The sequence below is a fragment of the Phascolarctos cinereus genome, unplaced genomic scaffold (genome assembly GCF_003287225.1).
Source record: "Phascolarctos cinereus isolate Bilbo 61053 unplaced genomic scaffold, phaCin_HiC Scaffold_5;HRSCAF=322, whole genome shotgun sequence".
Lineage (NCBI taxonomy): Eukaryota > Metazoa > Chordata > Mammalia > Diprotodontia > Phascolarctidae > Phascolarctos > Phascolarctos cinereus.
Window position 1 is genome coordinate 420,671,543 of NW_027555958.1, and position 24,658 is coordinate 420,696,200.

Below are 24,658 nucleotides of genomic sequence, written 5' to 3' on the forward strand. Positions count from 1 at the left end.
ATATGTTAATTTTGGAAAATTTCCTTGAACTCTTCATATAATTTCTCTATTTCTTCATCCTCTGCAAAAGATGTAGCCACATAGCCTGCAATTATCTTCACTGGGGTCTTTTTGTAAATGCTCATCCTGTTCGTTGCAAGATGAGGCGATCAAATGTCCCAAGCAGAGCTTTTGGTTGCCTTCGGATTGCTGATAAATCTAAACCCAAATGCCACCTAACATTATAAAGTATCCACCAGTATTTCTTTCACAAGAGTCCTATTGTGGTGCCAAACTGTAGCATGGAGCAGACTCTGGAGTCTTGAAGGAGGCTATTCTAGCAGAGACATAATCAGCCTAATTTGCAATATAAAACAATGTTGAAAATTTTAGAGAGGATGGTAGAAAACTAAGCAGTATTGCCATATAAAACATTGAAAAGCAATAGAAAGAAAAACAATTTTATAGAAAACAGTAAAAGATCCTCATTCCAACTCATCCCAAGAGCATTTAAGGATGAAACTGGAAGAAGGCAACAAAGAACGGAAATATTTCTATAACAAGCTATTTTTTCCCCTCAATGACAGTTGAGTCATCACAGTTGTATTCTAACACCTTTCTTTATTTTCCTGTCCCTGGAGAATCTGTGAGCCAGTCTTTCATTTAACTTCAAATTCCATATATATCTTCTGGTTTCATTTATAGTGAGAATATTCAGACTGATATGATGCACTGTCTCCAATGGCATGTCAACTTGATGCTTACGACACAAGGATCTCACATTCAAACAGTCAATGTTTATAGATGGCAGCTGGGTGGCACAGTGGCTACAGTGCTGTACCTGGAGTCAGGAAGGCCCGAGCTCAAATTCTGCCTTGGGCACTTACTAGCTGGATCACCCTTGGCAAGTCATTTAACCTCTGTTTGCCACAGTTTTCTCAGCTATAAAATAGGGATAATCATAGCACCTACCTCTCAGGATTGCCGTGAGGATCGAATGAGTCAACATATGTAAAGTACTCTGGAACCTTAAAAAGCATCATACAAATTATGCTCTAAAAACTGTATCTAAAAACTGCCAGTTGGCCTCAGTCATGGCAGACATAAAAGGGGGCCTCATTAGAATGAGAAACATTTTGTATTTTTCTTTGTTTCTTGAGTTGCCACTGCCAAAAACATTGCTTACTTAGTGGACAGCCTACTGGTGATGAAATTCTCCCAACTAAGGTACCCTTGCCCTTGTGTGACCCTTGGCTCTAAGGACCATTTGCACAAGATTTTCTCATTGATGGAGACTGATTTCTGTTTCTTACTTGTGTGAGGGACAGGCAGAGTTGATGAGAGCTAGAAAGAAGAGAGGTCAAGGTTTTCTTGAGTTATTACTCAAGATCAATCTCCACCAGTCTTTTGCAAATGGCCTTCTGAGCCCAACGTGACAGCTGGAAAGCAAACGCGCTCTTTTATCAGGACTGCACAGAAGTTTTTCTGGCATGAGAAGACTTGCTTACTCTTTGGCTTCAAGACCCCAGAGTCACCTCCATGCCACCATGGAGCTCCAGGGTGAGACTCTAGAGGACGTGATACTCATGGAAGCTTCACTGTACTGGGGGAGGTATGGCTGTATAATGGAGCCTCTGATTCAGAATACAGTCATCATGTGGCTCTTTGGGGCTCACATAATTCCACATTGTAAATGTCGTTCCAGAATCACATCACAATGAGGATGTTGCTTATTTTTTAAGTGACTGCTCTGCCTAGATTTTTTCCAAAGCCAATCTCTTTCTTCTTTCTTAGACATTCTGAGACTTGCCTCTACCTTGGAATCTGACCCCCAACTGGAAATCTCTCTACAAAAGTATATCATGAGAAGTATTTTGAAGCAGGTATTTCAGTCATTGTAGTCACTGACTTTTACTCAGTTGTTGATTCTGAACATTTAAAAAGATCATAAGAACTAGTATGAAAATAATTCTCTTTGAATCAGAAAAGGGGTGGAAATCGTGTGGTTTCTCTATGACCCAAACAGCTGAAGGATTTCAGAGATGAACGGTAGACTTTTTTTTTCTTCTTTCATAATATAGGGAAAGATATTTGGCTTTAGAACCGATTAGAACCCAAGGTGCCCCCTCCACATGTGTCAGAGCTCCTAAATCACTCCATTGCTGCCCCCCTCCCCACCCAGTCCATGAACATTTCTGGAGTCCCCGCCCCTCCAGGCATGTTCTCTCTTAAGGGAGGATGCGTAGTTGCAAGAAGACACAGGCCCTGACATAGCATAATTTGAGGGACAACAGGTTGGCCTGAGGCTTCAAACCATCTCCCAAATGCCAGTCCTGTTACCTGTAATTAGGGAAGCAGCGTAGCACAGCGGATAACCCGCCAGACACAGTGTGGAGGGCCTAACGTTGCCTTTAATGTTAACTAGCAATGTGACCGCAGGCAAGTCACGGCCTCAGTTTTCTCATCTGTACACTGGGAGTAATAAAGCATATAAGAACCTCATAAGATTCTGATGCGACTTAAGTGGGATTACACACACACACAAACACAAACATATTACATCTACATATATGTGAATTTAAATATACAGACATGTAGGCATATGTGTATACGTATATGTGTATATATAATCCCACTCAAGTCTCATCAGAGACTAAATATATCTAAATTAAATTAAATAGATTTAAAACACACAATACACATGTGTATGCATGTTGTGTGTGTCTACATGTATGTTATTTCACGTATATATTATATGTGTATATAGACGTGTATACATGTGTTGTTTAATAAACACTTGTTTCTTTCCTTTGAAGTGAGCGTTTATCAGACACTTGCTCTGTGCCAGGCACTGTGCTGAGCACTTCACAAATATTTTCTCTTGTGATCCTCACAACAATCCTGGGAGGTTGTTGCTATTATTATTGTCCATTTCCCTCAGATGAGGTTAGATGTCTGAGGCTGGATTTAAACTCAGCTCTTCCTGACTCCAGGCCCAGCACTCAGTCCACTGTGCTGTAAAATGCTTTGGCTGAAACATAGTAGACAGCTAAATAACGCATGTTTCCTTCCTTATTGTAGTTTTATGCTGCTCTCAGCCTCAATGACTTACATTTGTAAAATGTTTTAAGGTTTTCAAAACATTTCTCTCCCAATGCCTTGGGCGTGGACAGTTATTTCTAGTTTCTATGAGAGGAAACTGAGGCTTAGACAGGGTAAGGGACTATTCCATGGCCACAAAACTCCTAAGAGCTGGGATTCCAACCCAGGGAGTCTCCCGATCCCTTTTCCAAAATCCACCACCCCATGCTGCCTCTCAATTTCACAACTATTAGCTGGCCGATGATGGATCCACCATGTTAAACTCCACATATTTTAATGTTCTAGTTCAGATCAATTCAGTGCAATTCCAAAAGGCATCTGCTGACTGCCCATTCTGCCAGGCACTTTGCTTGGTCCCCAGAATTTGAAGACAAAAATGGAAGGGCCATCGCCACCAAGGAGTTTGCATTCTGCTAGGCAAAAACAGCCATGTCTCAAAAAATAAGTTTAAATCTCTCTCTATATATTACATATTTAACTTCTTTAAAGTAACGACATGAGGGAGATAATTTAAGTTAGTTTCACAATTTTGTAACTCTCAAGCCAATATTGAATTTGGTTTTATTAAGGAGTTAAATTTGTCAGCTTCACAAATTGGGGGGTAAAAACAAAATCATTTCAGTATGGCAGCAGCAGTAGGACCTGGGGGATTCAGAAAAGGCCTCTGGCAGGAGGGGGCATCTCCACGGAGCCTTGCCTTGGAGGGACCAGGGGCTTTCAAGAAAGGTCAGCTTTCCTGGAGATAAGTGTAGTCTTGAGACCAGTCTCTAAGGGGGGGCAGTGCCTGTGGCTGGCCTGCTGAAGGGACACGTGTGTTTGACTCCTGTCTTCCAGATTGACGACAAGCAGCTGAAAGGTTATTTGTCTGAGCTTCGACCTGTGACGATTGTATTTGTCAACCTGCAGTTTAAAGGGCAGGAGGCGGCTGGTGATATTGGCCAGGCCATCCAGGATTCCAGTGTGTACATTGATTCTGTCCTGAAGAACTTCAAAGGCCAAATCAATAAAGTCTTTATGTTTGACAAAGTGAGTGTGAACCCAGGATGGGGAATGACTGATTTGGGGAACACCTGAATACCCAAGCAGGTGGCAGAGAAGCAAAAAACAGGGTCATTCCAGAAATGTCTGGCTTTGCCTTCAGGACGGGTCTTGGAGGGTCAAGATCACCACAGCATAAGGCTTTTAGGATGGCTGCCAGTGGACCTCACTGTTACTTCTTCCCAGGCTGTTAGGTAGTAAGACAGTGAGTATAGTGGTGGGTCTGCAGTCAGAAAGGCCACAGCCTCAGCTACTTACTATGTGACTGACCCTAGGCAAGTCATTTTCTCTTCCTCAGTTTCCCCATCTGTAAAATGGGGGTAATAATAGTACCTGACTCCCCAGGGTTGTTGTGAGGATCGGATGAGGCAATATTTGTAAGGCCCTTTGCAAACCTTAAAGTGCTGTGTAAATGCTAGGCATTATTATTATTATTCCTGCAGACACACGCCAGAAAAAAAGAAAAAAATCCTGAAGGTAAGCCCCAACCTACTTGTTTGGGTAAACAGTGAATCTGGTGTGCTCGTTCTCAGGTGCCATGGATGGCAAGCAGTCCTTCAGAGGTAATCCCCCGTACATACTCAATGTCTTTTGCTAGCAGTTTAGAGACACACCAGGACGCTGCCTGCTTTTCTGGTGAAGGCATCTTACCTTGCAGAAGATGGTGCCTTGTCACCCCGCTTTGTTTCCTCTTGTTCCTGGGTCAAGAGACTTGGGATGTAGATTCTGGCAGAGCCCGATCAGAGTCAATATGAGAAGGGACCAGGAAAGCATAAGGGTTATTTTCTTTCCCTCAGGGCTGGGGGCGTGGTCAGGCTATACAATTGTCGCAGGGCATTAGTAGCGCACTGCCCCTTCAAAAAGAAAAGTCAGAAGGTGCTGGGGAGCCCTGCATAATGTGAAAAAATGGGAAATTTACTGTCTCTCAAGAGATAAAAAGCAACTGATTACTGATGAAAGACATCTGAGAACCTGCTGCCAGTAGCGGGTCCTTTGACTGGTGAAAGTAAAGATTAACATCAATAGCAAATGAGAAGACAGGACAAAAGGCGAGAAAAAGACCCTTCAGGCAATCACAATGGCACTGACTTGCCTTTCTTGGATGCGTCTTTGACTCTGAAAAAGAGCTAATAAGTAATAGCTAAGTAATAGCTAAAAAGTCAGCAATCACTCTGATGATTTCCAGTTCCCAGGGAAGTTTGATTGATGTGAAATAAGGGCTATGAAGTGGCCAGAAGACTGGAAACTGCCTTAACCTACAAACCCTTGATCTCACCCCTAAGAGGAGAAACGTGGCAGCCAAGGAAAATTGTAGCTTAAAGTATAAACTCCTTTACAAGGTGTCATGGAGGAGGAGACTGTGTATGATCTCGGCTCTCAAAACAACAAAAGCAGTGGAGGAGAAAATGAGCTTGCACAGAGTTTGGCATGAGACTTAAAAACAGGTCATCCCAAGGAGCATTTGACTGTATAAGAGGAACAGGGCATTGGTCTGGAGTAACAGGAATGCAGGGCATTCACCCTCCAGCATTTGTAAGGGATGCCATCCAGGAGTATTGAAGCTTCAGAGTAATTTGCATGGCCTGGCACCAGTTGCCAGCAGCGTGGCAGGAGTTGAAAGGGCAAATGAAAAGTAGTAGTGTGTTTTTTCATAGCCTTTATAAAGACTCAGCAAGAGGTGAGGAACACGGGCTCAGGGAAAGGAGTGAAAGGAATGTGTGTGCCCTGACCCGGTTAGGAGCAAGGAAGGGAATGGATGGAACGACTGCCCAAGCCGCCCCTCTCTGCTTTAGGCAGGTGTGCTACAGGGCTCCTTAACAAACAAGCTGAAAATCAGCCCCTAAATAAAGAATGATTACAAGGTAGCTAAGTGTCCAGTGGTTATGGAAGGGGAGGGCACCAGCATTTGGGGGAACAAGAAAGTGTTTTATGTAGGAAGGGGTGCTTGAGCTGCACCGTGAAGGAAGGGAGGGAATCTGTGAGGCGGAGGTGAGGAGGGAGTGCATTCCAGGCACTAGGGACAAAAAGAACCAACGCCGGTGGAAGGTGATGCTCGAGGCACGAAAGGTTGGACCTTACAGTCAGGGATAACTTAAGTCATGTTGGAGTGACACGGGAATAACATTGAAGTAATGGATAATGTGTAATGAGGCTAGAAAGATAGGTTGCTATCAATTTGTAAAGTGCTTTACAAGAAACACACACTACTTTATATTGTATTCTGGAGGAAATTATTGAGGAGGGGAAGTGCACAGTCAGATCTGAACCTAAGAATCACTTTGGCAACTGTATACAGGAGGGATCATAGTAGTCAGAGACTTGAGGCGCCCAGGCTGGTGAGGAGCCATCACAATAGTCCAGATAAGCGGTGAGGACAGGAACTAAGGCGGTGGCTGTGTGAGTAGAAAGAAGGGGTCATGTGTGAGAGACAGTGTAGAGAAGGAAATGGCAAGATTGTGCAACTGATTGGGGATATGTCTTGAGGAGGAATGAGGAGACAAGGATGTCAGGGTTAGGAATCTGCAGGCTAGAAGATCAATGGTGCCTTTGATGGAAAGAAGTGAGTTTGGAACATGGGTGGATTTAGTGGGGAAAGATGACACAATGCACTTTGCCTATATGTTGAGTTTGAGATGTCTCTGGGACATCCATTTTGAAATGTCTAATGGGTAGTTGGAGGTGTAGGACTGGAGTTTGGAGGAGAGACCAGACTAGGGTAGGGTACATGGATATGTCAGATCATCATAGAGCTGATGACTGAACTCACGGGAGCTGGTGAAGTGACAGAGAGAGAATGCAGGAAGCAGAGGTGGCCCAGACAAAACCTTGGGGAACATCTACAGGGACTAAGCACGTTGTGGATGATAAGTGGTAAGAAGAGAGGTAGGAGTGGGCAGTGTCATAAAAACCAAGAGAGGAGGAAAGTGGGGTGAAGAGCAGGGGTATCAAACTCCAAAGAGGGCCACTAACCTATAGCTAAGGATCCAGGTTGGCTCCTGTGTTTACTAAGTTTTAAAATAGAATGTTATCTATGTTTTATTGAATATTTATTTTGTTAAATATTTATTACGCTTTAATCTGGTTGGGCCAGCACTCAGTGTTGCTGGCCTGGCGGTCAGGAATATGAAATACAGCAAAGAAGTCAAGAAGGAGGAAGGCCGTAAAAAGAACCTGGACCCCAAGTCCTTGAAATCTGCGAACCTGGACCCCAGGCCTTGAGAACCAGGAATAAAGATACACAAAATCTCCGTTACGTGGAAACTGTGGAGAAAAAGAATCACGTGGGCCAAGTGGCGATATTTTCTGAGCCCTAGCTCTGGAGAAAAGTTAGGGCATTGCCTGGATAGTATCCACAAGGGCATTTCTTTCTGGGGAGTCTAAACCCCTCAGGATAGTCTCAGTGGTTATATAGGGCAATGTGATAACAGAAGAACTTATTAGAACATTAGGCAGTTCTAATAGGAAAGGAAAGGGTAGAGGCATTTATGTTCCAGGCACTGTGCTAAGCACTTTATAAATATTATTTCATTTGATCTTATTTGGTTGGCTAGGTGATATAGTGGACATTGTGTAGGACTTGATGTCAGGAAAACCTGAGTTCAAATCCATCCTCAGACGCCAGTTGTGTGACCCTGGGCAAGTCACTTAACTCACTGTGCCTTAGTTTTCTCAGCTATAAAATGGAGATAATAGTAGCCCCAATCTCACAAGGTTGTGATAAGGGTCTGATAAGTTAACATCTATAGTTTTGCAGACTGTAAATACATACTAGTGATGATGACAACGACGATGATGATCCCCAAGTTTATTTCCCTTCTAAATGGAGTCCAAATCAGAGGGCAAGCATATGAAAACTGTAGGGTTGTATTTTGAATCTGGATGATCATGGGAATAGGCTGAATGCAGTAGAATTGCATTGAGAGTGCTGTCGTTCTTTGTGTATCTTTTCATTTATCATTTTGTTTTGAATATCACCGTCGTAGCATACCTCTCTTATCACCTACCCAGTGAGCCCTCACTGGTATAACATCAGGTTCTTCTGAGGCTCTCCTCTAGGGGACAGGTTTATAAAACATGACCCACATTCCTAGCAATTCTCCTCTTAGAATTGTCATGATGAAATGGCTGGTGTTGATGCCTCCAGTAAGAGGATCAAATTCTGCTTTCAGGTTGTGGGGCCACAGAACTCAAAGTAACAAAGATTAAAAAAGAAAGAGAAAAAGACTTGCGCAAAGTTAAGCAACAGCATTGACAGTACAGTTCAGAGAACTGAGTGCCGTTTTTGGCATGAGGACCGAGTTTCCAACACTGCCTGACGCTCCCATGTAACTTCCCTCAGCCTCAGGCCCCTTCTCTGTAAAATGAGGAGGCTGCAGAAGGAGGTCTCTGAGGTGTCTCCCAGCCGCAGGTCTGTGATCCTCCCATCCCTTTACCTGTTAGGACTGAGTCAGTAATGCCATCTTTGCAAGGGAAAGACAACCGGTTATTTGTGGCGAGATAGAAGAAAAGTCATCAAAGGGTCTTCAGTAGAACATTGCAGACCATCTACTTTGCCCTCGGAAAACTCACCACCCACTGTATTTGCTTCTTCTCCCAACAGGGATGCTCCTTTCTCTGTGTATTTGGTTTCCCCGGGGAAAAGGCACCTGATGAGATTACCCATGCTTTGGAAAGTGCAGTGGTTATATTTGACTACTGTTCTCAGATCTTCAAAATCAAGTGAGTGCTGAGAGCTAAGTTCCCCTGGATGGTCTTGGGAGATGGAATGAAAATTTGGCATTTGGGAAGGGAATGGGGATCCTTTACTCCCTTGACTCTACCAACAGGGACTTGTATTGCAGTCCCCATGCGATAGTGGGCAATTAGGGTAACTGAGAAGAAGGAGGTAACATTAGTAGGGCAGAGAAAGAGTTGATATCCTTTTATTAGACATGTATTTCTTATACATATGTTCAGGCCAGCAGAAGGCACATTTTCTATTCTGCTCAATGTTCTCCTGGCTCCTTACCTGTGCTCTGAGAAAGAAAGGTGGGCTGCTCAGAGTTCAGGACAACAGACCGCTAGGCAGAGCACTGAGCTGGTATCCAAAGATATTTCAGAACAGAAAAAGGCCATTAGCACATTGGATAAATCCTCTGCGGAGCCCTTCTAGAGGAGCGAGGACATAGGAATGCCCCCTCCTTCCCCATACTGTGACTGGAGCTTGGGCATCCACGGGGTGCAATCCTTCCCCCTTGCCTCCAATACTGGCTGCTGGAGCTTGGGCAAGGCCAACAGCTGGATCAAAGTTAAGGAAATAGTTGGAAAGTTGTAAATGAAGCCTGGCTTGGAGCCAGTCTACCCTGCCAACCTCCCCTCCCAGTCATTCCCCTTCCCTTCTCCCCGTGTCCTCTTATTTCCAACTTCCCCTTCTAGACCAAATCCCTGCACCCCTCCTCCACTGGCTCCTTTCCCCAACCTCCTTTTTCAGCATTCCCTTTCTCATGTTCCCTAGAGCTCCTGCTGCCTTCATGTTGCTACAGTATAGATGACATTAGTCTCCTCCTCCCTACCCCACCCTGACCTCTATAAAGGCTTAATTCATGCCTGTCCTCCAGACTTAACAGTTTTATACCTAGTCTTTCAAGATAAATCCATTCCCTCCTTGTCTAGGTGATCTTTGGCTAATCTGATGAACTAACATAATTCTCAAGCTAACTTGTTAATGAACATTCAAGAATTAGCATGATAAATATCTTTAACCTCCATTTACCCTTTGAGAGGTAGCCTCTTGAACTCTTCTTCCTCCCTTTATGAATTCAGAAGACTTGGGTTCAAGTCCAGCCCCAGATTTTGTACCAAGTAAACTGGGTCAAGTCACTTAATCTTTCATTGCCTCAGGCAACTCATTAAGAGTATAAATTGTTGAGCATCCTCCACCCTAGATAAAAGGAGCTTCCTAAACCATTAACATCTCAAAAAAAAAAAAAAAGGTTGCACTCCCTTGGGGGCTAAATTGGAAAATAAAAAGATTGATAACTAATGGTGAAATTTCAGGTATAGGGCTGGGTAAATTGAAGGGATAGTTATGAGCAGGTGGGCTTTTCCTTGCCCCTTAAATCCCATCACTATAGTGTAGTTTTCTGCCCCACCCCAGGTTGGACATGGTAAATCTAAATTTTCTCAAAGAAAAGCACAAGTACTCTCTGAGTTGTGGGGTTTTTTGTTTTGATTTGGGTTTTTTTTAAGTGTTCTGGCTTCTTTATAGAATAATTACTTTCTTTACATGAGAATGAATTTCTTCTCTTAGACCTGCCTCAGGGAAGCATGGGTTCAGAATCTCCCTATCTTTTCCAGCCTTTTCAGGCATATGCTATCTGAATAAATATGCTTTGAATTGAATCAGAAAGGTTATTTTAGAGTTCAGCATTCAATCCTGATATTCTGGACAGGTAACAGCCCTATTTAAACCAGTTCAAGGCTCATGGGTGGGTGGGTGAGGCTCTTATTTCATGGTGTAGGAAATTCCCAGTGCTGAAATGCCCTCTATCAAAGCATTTGTCACCAACTCTGAAATGTATGTGTAGTGTTAGAGAGTTTTCCTGGGGCTACTGAGAGGGTCATATAACCAGTATTATCAGACATGGGACTTGAACCCAGGCCATCTTGGTTCTGGATAGAGGACATCTCTATCTGCTTGGCCATGTTGCCTCATGACAAGACTTATTGAAGCGTTTAACAAATATATGGAGGATAAGGTGTTGGAGGATAGGGGGTGGAGCAAGGGTGTCTATAGTATTTAGTATGAATTAACTCACACTTTAATCCATGTAGTTAATGGGTAGTTTGATGTCTAACTTACAGGGGAATGTAATGTAACAGGAGCTAAATAAAAGAAAGTAGGCACACAAAGCTGGGAAATTAAGCCAAGCAAATGAAGTTAATGAATGGGAAGTCCAGCTCCAAAAAGTGAAATATACAGCAACCTAAATGGTAGAATTTCCTGTACTGTAGCAAGTGCAGAGAGATTTAGCTTAACTTAAATTTCTTTTTTTAAAAAAAATTGCTATGTATTTGTTTTTAACATCTTTTTAAACAAAATTTTTTTTAGTTCCAAATTCTCTCCCTCCTTCCCCTCCCCCACCCACTGAGAAGTCAAGTAATATGATAGCAATTATACATGTGAAATCCTACAAAACATTTTCATATTAGTGATGCTGCAAAAAATAAAAAATAAAAAAAGTGAAAAAATTATACTTTAGTTTATACTCAAAGTTCATCAGTTCTCTCTCTGGAGGTAGATAGCATTTTTCATCATGAGTCTTTTGGATTGGCTTGGATCATTGTATTCATCAGAGTAGCTAAATCTTTCACAGTTGATCATCATTACAATATTGCTGTTACTACATACAATGATCTGGTTCTGCTCACTTCACTTTGCATCAGTTCATTTAGGTCTTCCCAGGTTTTTCTGAAACCATCCCCCTTGTCATTATCATATACTACAACTTGTTCAACCATTCCCCAATTAATGAACATTCCCTCAGTTTCTAGTTCTTTGACACCACAAAAAAGAGCTACTATAAATAGTTTTGCACATATAGGTCTTTTCTTTCATCCCTTTGAGATACAGACCTAGTAGTGGTATTGCTGGGTCAAAAGAGTATATGCATTTTTATAGCCCTTTGGGCCTAGTTCCAAATTGTTCTCCAGAATGGTTGGAACAATTCACAGCTCCACCAATAGTTTATTAGTGTACCTATTTTCCCACATCCCCTCCATCGATTGTCATTTCTGATACATATGAGGTGGTACCTAGAAATTTTAATTTGTATTTCTCTAATCAATAGTGATTTAGAGCATTCTTTCTTGTGAATATAGATAGATTTGATTTCTTCTTCTGAAAACTTCCTGTTCATATCCTTAGACCATTTATCAATTGGGGAATGGCTCTTATTTTTATAAAGTTGACTCAGTTCCCCATATATTTGAGAAATGAGGCCTTTATCAGAGAAACATGCTGTAAAAATTTTTTCATAGTACTTCATTATCTATAATACTGTGTGGGACAGCGACCCCAACCCAAATTAAACTCAGAGACTTCTGAAGGTGGAAAGCAAAGGTTACCTTTATTACAATCTCAAGAGATGGCTGTCTGCTCCTTTGATACACACGTGGGGGGAGAGAGAGAGAGAGAGAGAAGAGAGAGAGAGAGAGACAGAGACAGAGAGAGAGACAGAGACACTGAATAACAGGGGCCGCCTTATGAAAGCAAATCTCTGCCTACCACGCAAATAAGCCTCCACCCACCACGAAAACAAGTTTCCACCCACCACTATCCCTTACCCCCTTAACCTGGGGGTGGGCTTACATTCTAAGCTGGAAAGTTTCTTCCTATCCTCTTAACTGGGAGGTGAGGCTTACATTCCAGGCACGAAATTCAAAGACAAGGAAAGAGGCCGGAAGCTCAGGTTGGGGGTGGGGCAGGGCTTATTCTTTTTGTTAAGTGCTTAAAAACAGGGTCTGAGTGGGAGAGGATTTTGAAAGTAATGATCAAGAATTATTTGACCCTTTGAGGAGCCTTCACTTCTGAGAGTTCATTTCTCACACTACCTTCTGAACTCATTACCTTAATTACACTGAGAAGTCTTCACTGGGACATCCCATTCAGTACCTTTTAGCAAAATGTCGTTTCCCTGATTATCCCTTTTAATTAGATCTATTTTTGGTTTTGCCTTGTCTGAGATCATGCTTGCTACCCCCACCTTTTTTACTTCAGTTGAAGCATAATAGATTCTGCTCCAGCCCTTTATTTTAGCACTGTGTATGTCTCTCTTATAAGCAACATGGTGTGGAATTCTAGTTTTTAATCCATTCTGCTGTTTATTTCCATTTTATAGGTGAGCTTATCCCTTTCACATTCATAGTTACAATTACTAGCTGTATATTTCCCTCCACCCTGTTTTCTCGTTTATCCTTCTCTCTCTCTTTTTACCCCATCCCTCCTCAAAAATCTGTTTTTGTTCTGACCACAGCCTCCCTTACTCCACATTCCCTTTTATCACCATGACCCCCAGCCCTTTTGCTTATCCTCTTCCCCTCTTGCTTCCTTGTTGGGTAAGATAGATTTTTGTACCCAACTAAGTGTGTGTGTGTGTGTGTGTGTGTGTGTGTGTGTGTGTATGTGTGTGTGTATCCTTTGCTCTGAGTCATTTCTGTTGAGAGTGAGGTTCAAGTGTTGCCTGCCACCTTTCCATTTTCCCCTCCACTGTAATGACTTAACTTTCAAAGTCCTGCACATGCTTATCAATGCATCTTAGGAAAGCAGATGTATATGTGCACGTATTGGTGTAAGTACTAGGCCACCCACTGTAGCTGTGCCAGTATGACAGCAAAATTGGATTATAATGCCATAATTCTTTATCCAAGGCACTTTTTTTTCAGAAAAAAATGTGCATTTTCCTGGCAATGGGAAGACGGGCCTGCAAATACAATCTTGCAAATACAATTAAATGAGACATTAATGGCAGTTCGCAGGTGGTATTCAGGGAGATGGTTCAGCTGTCAATCTAAGATTAGTAGGATAGAAAATCCATCAGCAGATATTCATTGAGTGTCTACTATGCCTGTCATTCATGGTCCCCCACAATCGGGCATCAGTTTACAACTCTGTACTAAAGCCCTTTACATACTCTACATTCAAATCACACTAGATTAATGCCCTTACCAAATATGTCCATGATTCCCTATACCTGTGTCTTTGCTTATGTCTTTCCTGAAGCCTGGGGACCATTTCCAGTTGTCCTGATCTATATCTTGTCCCTGGATCCAGATGACTCCAAAGGAGAAAGCAAGGCTGCACAGCCCTCCTTCACTAAATCCAATTCACTTGCATGACACCGCATCATCTCCTTGATGTCGTGGTCCTCTTTGAGAATGAAGGACAAGCAACAATAACAACAACTGTGTGCCTAGTGTTGTGTTAACCAGGGAGGGAGATACAGAAGACATATAAGTCTTGGGATACTGTACCTGCCCCTGAAGAATTTATAATCTGATGAGGAAGATGAGTCAGCACAATCAAATCCAATAAGCATTTATTAAGTGCCTACTGTGTGTGAGGCACAGGGTGTCCTGGGTACTAGGGATAGCAAGACCAATGAAAAACAACAGTCTTATGCTGTCAAGGAGATTACATTCTTCTACTGATAAACAGCTAGCAAACACTAGAAGACACTGGGAAATCTTTTATGCTAAATGGTGTTTTCACCATCTCCTCTCCTTCTTGGGGAAAGCATAGGCATAGAAAAGCAAGGCTCATGTGGAGAAACATCCCCGGGACTGGGCCTCCCTGCCTTCTCTGTGGGTGGGGCATTCCGAGTATGGAAAAGGAATTAGAGTGGACTTCCCACTCTAGAAAGAATTTTTGTCTTCAGGGATTTGTCATTGGAATGCAGAATTTCCCTTGCCACACTTTTTTACACACAAAGAGACCCTGTAGCACAGGCATTAAGGGGAAGGGAAAGAGAGGTGGGGGCATCCAGGTCCCAAAGAGACTCTGAATCTTGGCAGCACACACATGCTGAAAATTCAGGGTGGAAAGGGAAAGAGAAGTGAAATGAAACAAGACAGAAGATAGAAGGGAAAGACGTTAAAGTCAAGGATTAAAAATGGAAACTTCCAAGTATGATGTTGGGAATTCATTCAACAGACACATAATAATGATCAGTCTCATCATTCTGAGGCTACAAGGGGGTGCCATTGTGCACAGAGCACAGGCCCTGGAATCAGGAAGACCTGAGTTCAAATAGAGCCTCAGATACTTAATAGCTGTGAAATCCTGGCAGGTCACTTAATCTGTCTGCCTCAATTTCCTCATTTGTAAAATGGGAATAATAATAACATCTCCCTCCAAGGGTTGTTTTAAAAACTAAATGAGATAATAATTTGTAAAATGTTTAGCACATTTAGTGCCTAGTAAGCACTAAATAAATGCTAACTGTGATGATGATGTATATAATGCTTTATGGTTAGCAAATGAGATGTTTAATAAGCAGAATAATCAACAAAAGCACATACAACTTCTAGAAACTTGACCCAGTGACCAAGGGTCTATCTTCATATTACCACCCTATCTCTAGTCCTATGGGGAACAAAAAATCCCCTATCAGTAAAAACCATCAGTGAATCAAGTATAAAGGATATTTTTTCTTCTTTTTTTTCCATTTCCCTTCCTTTCTCCTGTCTTAATTTCCTTTTCCATTTTCTTCTTTCCTATAAGTAACATTTAATTTCTTCATGCCAACTCACTGTTTTTCTCTTGGCCATCAGGGTTGTATCCATTGGGGTGGCGAGCGGAACAGTGTTCTGCGGAATTGTCGGCCATTCTGTGAGACATGAGTACACAGGTATGATAGGTTGTTTTACCTCTGGATGGAATCGGGGCGTGCAATCTTGTTCATGCCCATCTCATTGCAAAGGTATGCACTTAGGAATATACAGGGCTGTATAAAAATATATTGTTGGGGGTGGCAATACTAGGACTAATTAATGTAAAAGGGTCGAGATGTAAACATATCTTCATTTTCTTAAGGGATAACTCAGTACTTAGAATAACCCTACATTTCCCTCTCACAAAGAGATTTCTCCCCCCACCCCCCGCCAAAAAAAAAGACACAAAAAATATGCCGGCTTACAAATACTATGCTTCCCTTTATTTATATGTTCCCAATTCCGTGACTTTCCTCAAAAAAGTAATAGTAATTCACATTTCCATAGTGCTTTGAGGTTTGCAAAGTACTCTTCTCAAACATTATGAGGTAGACACAAAGGTATTATAATCCCACTTTTATAGCCGATCTAAGCAGTCAGTAACATTCATTAAGTACCTATTTTAAGCTTTATACTAGGATTTCAAAAACAAAGAAAGAAACAATCAACTTACCTCAATCTTAAGAAACAAATATATATATATATATATGTGTGTGTGTATGTATGTATATATATATGTATGTATGTGTGTATTTATGTTTCTGTGGAAAGAGAATGAGAGAGAATAAATAGAAGGTAGTTAAGAGTGGTGGGGGAGAGCGCACAGAATAGATTTCATGAGGATCATGGCAGCATCTCCCAGGGTTGTTAGTATCAAATGAGAGATTTGTAAAGCATTTAGCACAGTGCCTGGCATATAGTAGGTGTTTAATAAATGCTCATTTCCCTTCCTCCTTCCTTCCATCCCTCCCTCCTTCCTTCTTCCCTCCCTACCTCTCCCCCTCCTTCCTTCCTTCCTTCCTCCCTCCCTCCTTTCCTCCCTCCCTCCTTCCTTCTTTCCTTCCTCCTTCCCTCCTTCCTTCCTCCTTCCTTCCTTCCTTCCTTCCTTCCTTCCTTCCTTCCTTCTTGATGCCAGATGCTAACCTGAGGAGATGATAGGGTTTCATGTTTGAAGGCAATAGGAAACAAAGTAGTATGTAGGGAGAAGTTGAAGATTGGGGATGGAGTGGGATGATTGGGGAAAAAATCTGCTGGAGAAGACAGGAGGTGAGATCAATCTCCTCACCTGTAGAAGGGTTGACTTGGGGAAAGGAAGGGAAATCAGGGAGTGTCATCAAGGGTCTTTGAGACAAAGATAGGAAGTACTCTGAAAGTTTAAGTGAACCATGACCAGACTGCTAGGAAGGATTGGCACTGGAAACCCAGTTCAGGTCTCATATGGCTACAAATACAGTATTGGTTCCAGGAGAGGCAGCATGGTAGAATGGGTGGAGTCTGGAGACTCCAGGGTTCACATCCTCCCCTTACACTAACTGGTAGTGTGACTTCTCCCTTTCCAGTCTTCTTACATCTTACTTCCAGACACTACTCTTTGATCCAGTGACACTAGCCTCCTATCTGTTCCATGAACAAGACACTCAGCATCTTTCTGCTCTGGACGTTTTCTCTGGCTATCCATCATGTCTGGAATGTTCTCCCTCCTCAGTTCTGCCTACTGACCAACGTGGCTTCCTTTTAAGACCAAGTTAAAATCTCACCTTCTACACAAAGCCTTCCCCATCCCCTTCCACTGTTAATTATTGCCTGTTTATCCTGTGTATATATAACTTGTTTGTCTATATTTGTTTGCATGTGTCTCTCCCATTAAAATGTGAGCTCCTTGAGGGCAGTGACTGTCTTTGGCCCATTTGTATTCCCAGCACTTAGCACAATACCTGGAACATAGTAGGTGCTTAATAAATATTTATTGAATTAAATTGAATTGAACCTCAAGCAGTCCACCTGATGTGTCTGGACCTTAATTTGATCATTTGTAAGATGATGATAAAATCTGTAATACCAACTTCATAGGGAAAGTGAGAATCAAATGCCTTCACATCTATAAAGTGTTCTCCCAATTTTAATGTGTCATATACATGACAATGAATAGCATCATCATCATTATATGTTAGTATGTGTCATATTGGTATTTAACGCATAATATGATATATTCTTTTATCCACTTCTCCATAAGTGGATTATTTTCCAATGAAATGGTTGAATACCAAGTGTTTCTATAGAGACCTCAGACCTCATAAGGAAAATGGAGGATTTGCCTTGCTATATAATTGAAAGCTGATTATCTGTATTCTGATACACTGCCTAAATAATAGAGCACTTCAGATCTCTAGTGTGTGGGGGTGTGTGTGCCAGAGGCCAGAATGCCATCTGGGGGATCATTTGAGAGGGAGACCACCTTCAGATGTAATGACTGGTGTCCTGCCCTTTTCCTTTTCTTTGTCTTTCACAACATAGTCGTTGGTCAAAAAGTCAACATCGCTGCCCGGATGATGGTGTGCTACCCTGGCATCGTGACCTGCGACTCAGTGACATACAGCAACTGCAGCCTTCCCTCCTACTTTTTTAAAGAGCTCCCTAAGCGGCACATGAAAGGCGTTGCCGAGCCTGAACCAGTCTATCAGTGCCTGGGCCTCAATGAGAAAGTGTGAGTGTGACACCATGAGCTCCTCCCATTATCTGCTTGGAAAAAATTGAGCTCAAGAAAGTCTCTCCCAGTACCCTTTTTCTGAGACAGTTGACCTCTGTCCCCAGCCAAGAATAAACTATTAGAACATTTCACTTGTCCCTGTTCAGTGGAGGATCTATTTCCCTCCCCGTATCTAAGAGTCCTTGGCTGGCTTCCTTACTCTGATTTCATCCAACAAGTATTCAGTAAGTACACAGGACGCCAGCTTAGGTGCTGGGGATGACAGAGATGAGATGAAAAAAATCTGCTCTCAAGGAGCTTGTATTCCACTTGAGGGGGGCAGGACAGAGCAGGCAGTAGAGTTATCCCTTCTACATTTTTGGCCCTCCCTTTGTACCAGAGAAGAACTCTGAATTTTTCCTTTTCTTTTATGTGGTGTTTATAGTACCTTCTTGTAAAATTTGGGTTGATATTATATAATACTAAACTTTTTCTGTGTTGCCTGCTGACTTTCACATGTCATCTGCAGCTTCTGCAAAACAATCCCAAAATTCCCATTTAATTTCTTGTGCCAACCCGCAATATATCGAAATCATGATGGGCAAAGTCACTGTGTGGAAGGGATAACTGTATAACATAAGCAGATAAGTGTATACATGATTATTGGAGAAAGGTGGGAGTACTTGGCAGTAATTAGAAAGATCAAGAATGGCTTCTCCTAGGAGGTGGAGCATGAGCAGAGACCCACATGAAAGCCAGGCATTCTGAGAGGTGGAGGGGGCATGTGAAATAGGCTGGCCAGAGGCAAGAAGACGAGAACTGGAATACTGAGTCGGGAGAGTGGCAGGTAGGCCTGTTGGATTGGAATGTAGGACACTTCTGGGCAGTGTGTGTGTGTGTGTGTGTGTGTGTGTGTGTGTGTGTGTGCGCGGTGAACCTAGAAAGACAGAATACATCCTGACAGTGAAAGGCCTTAAAGGATGCTAAGCTAAAGAGAATGGGAATGCAGTGTTTGTCTTCCTCAGTTTCCTCAGTGATCTGAGGGGGATAATAACAGCGCCTGCCTGCTCAGATCGTTGGGGAGGTCGAAGGAGATAAGATTTGCAGAGCATGTAGAACAGTGTCTGGCACACAGTAGGTACTTGATAAATTTTTCCTTCCTTTTATTGTATGTCAGACACTAAGCTAAGCATTAGGGTTATAAAAACAGGCAAAAGAACACCAGACCCAGTCCCTCCCCTCCAGGAGCATATGCTGTAATGAGAGAGACAATATGTCAGTAACTAGGTACATACAAGGTATATACAGAGGAGACAGACAAGGGCGATGTGCAAAGAAAAGGCATTAGCAGGGCATGGGGAGGGGAGAGCCTAAGGAGGGGGAATGTGGGCCGAGCCTTGAAGGAGGCCAGGGAAACTAAAACAGAGGCAAGAGAACAGAGCTTCCTAGTGATGGAGGCCTGCCAGTGCGAAGGCAGGAAAGAGAGAGAGGGCAACGCATTTGAGGAATTGCCAGTAGGACACTGGAATGCATGGAGAGAGTAAAGTGGAAGAAGACTAGAAGGCATGAACAGGTCAGGTTGTGAAGGGCTTTCCAAGTCCAGCTGAAGCAGCAAGGTCCCCCAAGGGTAAGGTGGCAGGTAGCACGTGCCAGACTAAGTCAAATCACCACCACCACCACCACCTTGACAGTGGCTTCCCCGGGACCCTCACAGAGACAGCCCAGGACCCTGAGCCCAAGAGCCTTGATAATGGCAGGGTCCACCCAAACCTTCAGCCTGTTGCCAGTCCAGCCCCTACAACTATTATTGAGAGGAGAGATCATTGTAGCGGCAGAGACTGACCTTGCTCACATCCACCAGCAATAATTTTTGACTAAGCACCATTAGGGCATTGGAGCTCTATGAGTCACAGCATCTCCTGGATCACTGATCCTGCTTCTAGCCCAACCGTCATGGCCATCATCTGGGGAGGTAGCTCCTGTGGAGCTATATTGTGGCTATATTCCCCAACTACCAAACAGTTAACCACCCACAAACTGGCAGCTAGCCTAACTGAATCAGCAAGTCACCCTGAGGGTCTAGAGACAAGCAGCAGTATGCAACAGGCAGGTCAAACCATCTCCCCCCACCTTGACCACCATCTTTTTTCAGACCCTAACAGCCTTGGGAATATCAGTGCTTCCAGCATAGGCGCGTCCTGGTAGCTGTTCCCACACGTGCTGCAGATAAAACTGCTGAAGACCCAGAATAGAAAGTTCTTGCCACCAAAGTCTCTGTCAAATGTTTCAACATTAGAAACGGATATGATTTTATCAATGAAAATGACATTAAAAAGGAAGCATGACCATCTTCTTTGTCACTACCCCCTAAGCACCATGGGACCTTTCACCTGGCTAGCATCCTGTTCTTCACTGCAGAGCAGCGTGCAAGCCCATTTTAGGGTTCTTTCCTTGTGCTGGGAGCTGAATCATCTGGGTCGGGTGTCTTGAACTCATTTAAGAGAGTTAGATTTTCTCTTTTTTTCCAATTAAACTTTTAAAAACAAACTTGATCATCAATAAAAACTATTGTGAAATAATAGGCAAGATCTTACATAATGAGCCTTCTAGTGATTAACAATGAGAAATCAAACCACAAGCAAGCAAAGACTTTTGCTTTATGTCTTCCCCTTCTAGACCTGCTTGATGACCCACCCCCTTTGTCTCTGTTTTCCTTTTCTTTCCTTCAGCTATGTTTCTCCTCACCAACTTCCTTGGAACTGCCCACTATGCTGTCTTCATCCTCTCCTTTCTAGTTCTGGAACCAAAACCAAATCAACACTGCCATTGCTGCTGGAAGGGATGTGTCATTCTACTCTCCTGTGCTTCCAACTAAAATAGCCCTCCCTGGTCACTATCCCCCGATTGGGGTTGGTGTCTGTACAGTTTGAGTTCTGCTGATTTCACTCAGGATCATAGCTGTTCTGTCCTTATCTTTTCATTTGGGTTAAAGTCCCTATGACTCAAATCAACAAGTCAATAAGCCTTTATTAAGAGCCTACTAGGTGCCAGGCTCTGGGGACACAAAGAAAGATGAAAGAAAAGTCCTTGCTCTCCGGGAGCACACAGCCTAATGGGAGCCACAATATACAAGCAGTTATGTGCAAACAAGATAGACACAGGATAAATGAGAGAAAACCAACAGAGTGAAGGCATCAGTATTAAAGGGAATGAGCAAAGGCTTCTTACTGATTGATTTCTGCATCTTCAGTTTTCTTAAAGCATGTATGCCAGCCAGTTATTAAGTCTGGTTCTAATCACCAGTAGACCTGGTCTTTCCCCTCTATCATTCTACCAGGGGTTTTTAACTAGGAGAGAAGGGGCACAAAGCTCTGACCCTCGATTAGATATTTGTGACATCAGAAATAAGGAAACCAGGACACAGCACAGGGAGGGAATAGATCACTCTTTTAAGCCAACATCCTATAGACAGCTGTGGGGCTAGACCCTGTGGGATGGGTCTAGTTATGTGTCATGTCCCCTGGGGATTTATAAAAACAGCAAAGAGTGGATCCTCCTGCTGTCACTGTCCTCCGCAGAGTTAGTGTTTAGAGTAGCACCCAGCATGAAGTTCCTTCCTCTTGCAGTATGGGATTTTGGTCTCCAGGCCCAAGATCTGGACTCACGGTGTTTTAAGCAGTTAGTCCTTAGTTCCTAGTATAGTGAGCCATACTATTCTGATATTGCCTTAAGATTGCAGGAAACAGTGGGGCCACACCATTTCTGAGTCATGAAGCATCCCAGGACAAAAGAGGACCCCAATCTGTGACAAATTCAGGCTGGCACACATCCCCTAAACCCTCTAATGATGCAACTTTACACTGTAGGGAGATCGTAGAAAAATCCTGTGTCTCGAGAGATAGTTCATTGGTCATTTGCTGGGTGTGGGGTCTCCCTAGGAGACAATTATTGTGTGAAATCTTGTTTGCCAACCCTCCTGGACCTTCTCTTGGAAAGGAGAGACACCTTTCTATTCCACCCTTGTGTTCCCTCCATTTTAAGGGTCCTACCACCTTCTCAGGGAAGAAGAATATCTATGCTAAAGTGGGGATGTTCTGGATGTTAAGACCTACTTTTAGCAAACAAGTGTTTAAAATCTGATATGTCCTTTTCTTCCCAACAGACTGTTTGGTATGTCATCTCTCAGCTGCAACAGACAAGAAGATTACCCTCTGCTGGGTAAGTAATGAAACCGTGATTTTTTATGAAAGCTGGTCTGAAAGCTGAAAGTGATCTCTTTCATACACCATTTTCTGTGCTACTGAGCTCATCTATGCAGGCTCCTCCAAGGGAAACAAAGTCCTCTTTGGCTCAGAGTTTTCCATTAATACTAGCAGCTTCTTGGCTTATCCGTCATGATCTGTCTTGACCACTGTCACAACCATGCCAGATAAGTATAAAATTGGGGCAGCATTCTTTTCTAAAAAGATTTCTGATTTTTCCTTTCCAGGCTTCAGTGTTGAGAAACACAGTTGCCTTCTTCCCTGGTATGTTGGAAGAAATGAAATGATTTCCAAATACCTGGGCTTCTTGATAGGCCATTCTCCTTAGTGGATTATCACAGCATTTCCCATAGAGCGAATATCCTTCTCATGAACAAATAGTGTCCTTCCTAGCTCATACTGTCACTGGGCTGAAGCTTGGTAATGTGGGTCTTTCCTCTGGTCAGTCTGTTGCCCCTACCTTAACCATCCAAAAACAGAATCCATCTTGTAGAGTCATGGAGTATCAGAGATGTAAGAAAGAAGTGGTTAGGCCTCATGGATTTAGAGTTGGAAAGATGCCTTCTAGTCATCCAGTACAACTCTCTCGTTTTTAAGGCAAGAAAACTGAGGCCCAGATAGAGAAGGTGATTTGGCCAAAATCAGACAGCTAGTAAATGGCAGAGCCAGAACGTGAGCCCTTAATTTCAGACTCCAAGTCCAGGGCTCTTTCCATTGTACTCTGCTGCCCTTTGAGGCCCTATTAATGCATTCTAATTTGAGTCCAGCTGCATACGCTCCAGCAATGGACTGCCCATTTTCTGGCAAAAATATTTCACTGAAATGCAAAATTTCATAGTTAGAAGGACCTGAGAGAACATCTTGTCCAGCCTATACTTAATCTTGAATCCCTTTAATAAAATCCCTGACAAATGGTCAACCAGCCTCCACGTGAAGGCTTCCTCTGAGGGAGAACCCACCGTATCCCCAGGCAAGCACTATACTTGGGGACACTTTTCATTGTTACAAAGCTTTTCCTGCCGTAAAACCATCTCTGAATCTCTGCCCATTGTACCTTGTTCTACCTCTGAGCAGAAGAGCACTGACTCATGTTAGAGGATCTGGCTTCAAATCCTGCTTCACTTGTGTTACATTCAGCTCCCAGGGCCTCAGTCTCCCCATCTGTAAAATGAGATTTGGACTCATTTGCTTTGGAGGTCCATTATAACTCTAGACCTATGATCTTCTGACCTTACCTTTATCCTATCTAGGATTTAACCTCCTTTTATTTATTTTGTATTTGTTCTGTATATAAATAGACATATATCTTTATCTATATCTATCTATATATGTATCTGTATGTATATACACGCTGTCTCTTCTGAGAGAATATAAACTATTTAAGAACAGTGAGGGTTTCATTTTTTTGTCGCCATATCCCTTGTCCCTAACACAATAGGCATATAGAAGGTGCTTAATAAATATTTATTGATAGGTAACTGCTTCCTGATTGATCCTCTGATCCTAATCTCTCTTCTACCTGACAGCCCTTCAGATACTCCTATCAAGACTCTCCTAAATCTTTTCATCTCCAGGCTAAATATTCCCAATTCATTCAGTCAACCTGTTATAGTGAGTAGAGTGCTGGACTTGGAATCAGGAAAACCTTGGTTCAAAACCTGCCTCTGATACTTCTTATCTGTGTGACAAAAGTCAAACTGCTTAACCTCTCTGAACCTCAGTGCCCTTATGTGTAATAATACACAAAAATCTGTAATATCTGTATCAATAATCAATCATATCTGTAACACCTATCTCACTTGGTTATTGTGAGGCTCAGTCATTCAATCAGCAAGCATTTTTTAAATGCCTTCTGTGCCAGGTTCTCAAGGTACAAAACCAAAAATGAAACAGTCCCCCAATCACCCTTAAGCAGCCTATATTGTACAAAGGGAAACAACAAACAGATGAAGAAAGCAAATATAAGATCATTTTGCAAGGAGGGGAGATACTTGTAGCTGGGAGGGTGGGGGGTGAATCAGGAAAAGTCTCAAGTAGGAAGTAGCCCTTGAACTGAGCTTTCAAAGAAGCCAAGGATTCTAAGAGTTGGAGGTAAGGAGGGAGTCTGTTCTCTAGATAATGCATAGAAAGTGCTTTCCAAGCTTTCAATCCCTATAAAAATGTCTCTGTTCCATATTGCTGTTCAGTTAGTTCCTGCGAACATGCTGGATTCACCCAGTGTAATGCCAGATCTTCAGAACAGGGACTCTCACTTTTCTATTTGTCTCCCCAGTATCTATCTATTGCAGAGCCTTCAACACAGTAGGTACTTGATAAATGCTTGGTGATTATTAATTGATTG

General features: G+C 42.7%; 1 protein-coding gene across 1 annotated transcript in view; it reads left to right on the forward strand.

Annotated features, from left to right (window-relative positions):
• Positions 1-24,658, forward strand: part of ADCY10 (adenylate cyclase 10) — a 134,104-nt gene that overhangs the window by 33,363 nt on the left and 76,083 nt on the right. Inside the window, exons 8-13 of the mRNA XM_078155791.1 lie at positions 1,774-1,862; positions 3,916-4,107; positions 8,720-8,838; positions 15,430-15,506; positions 17,884-18,073; positions 22,218-22,273. Coding sequence (XP_078011917.1) covers positions 1,774-1,862; positions 3,916-4,107; positions 8,720-8,838; positions 15,430-15,506; positions 17,884-18,073; positions 22,218-22,273 — 723 coding nt within the window. The remainder of the gene's footprint in view (positions 1-1,773; positions 1,863-3,915; positions 4,108-8,719; positions 8,839-15,429; positions 15,507-17,883; positions 18,074-22,217; positions 22,274-24,658) is intronic.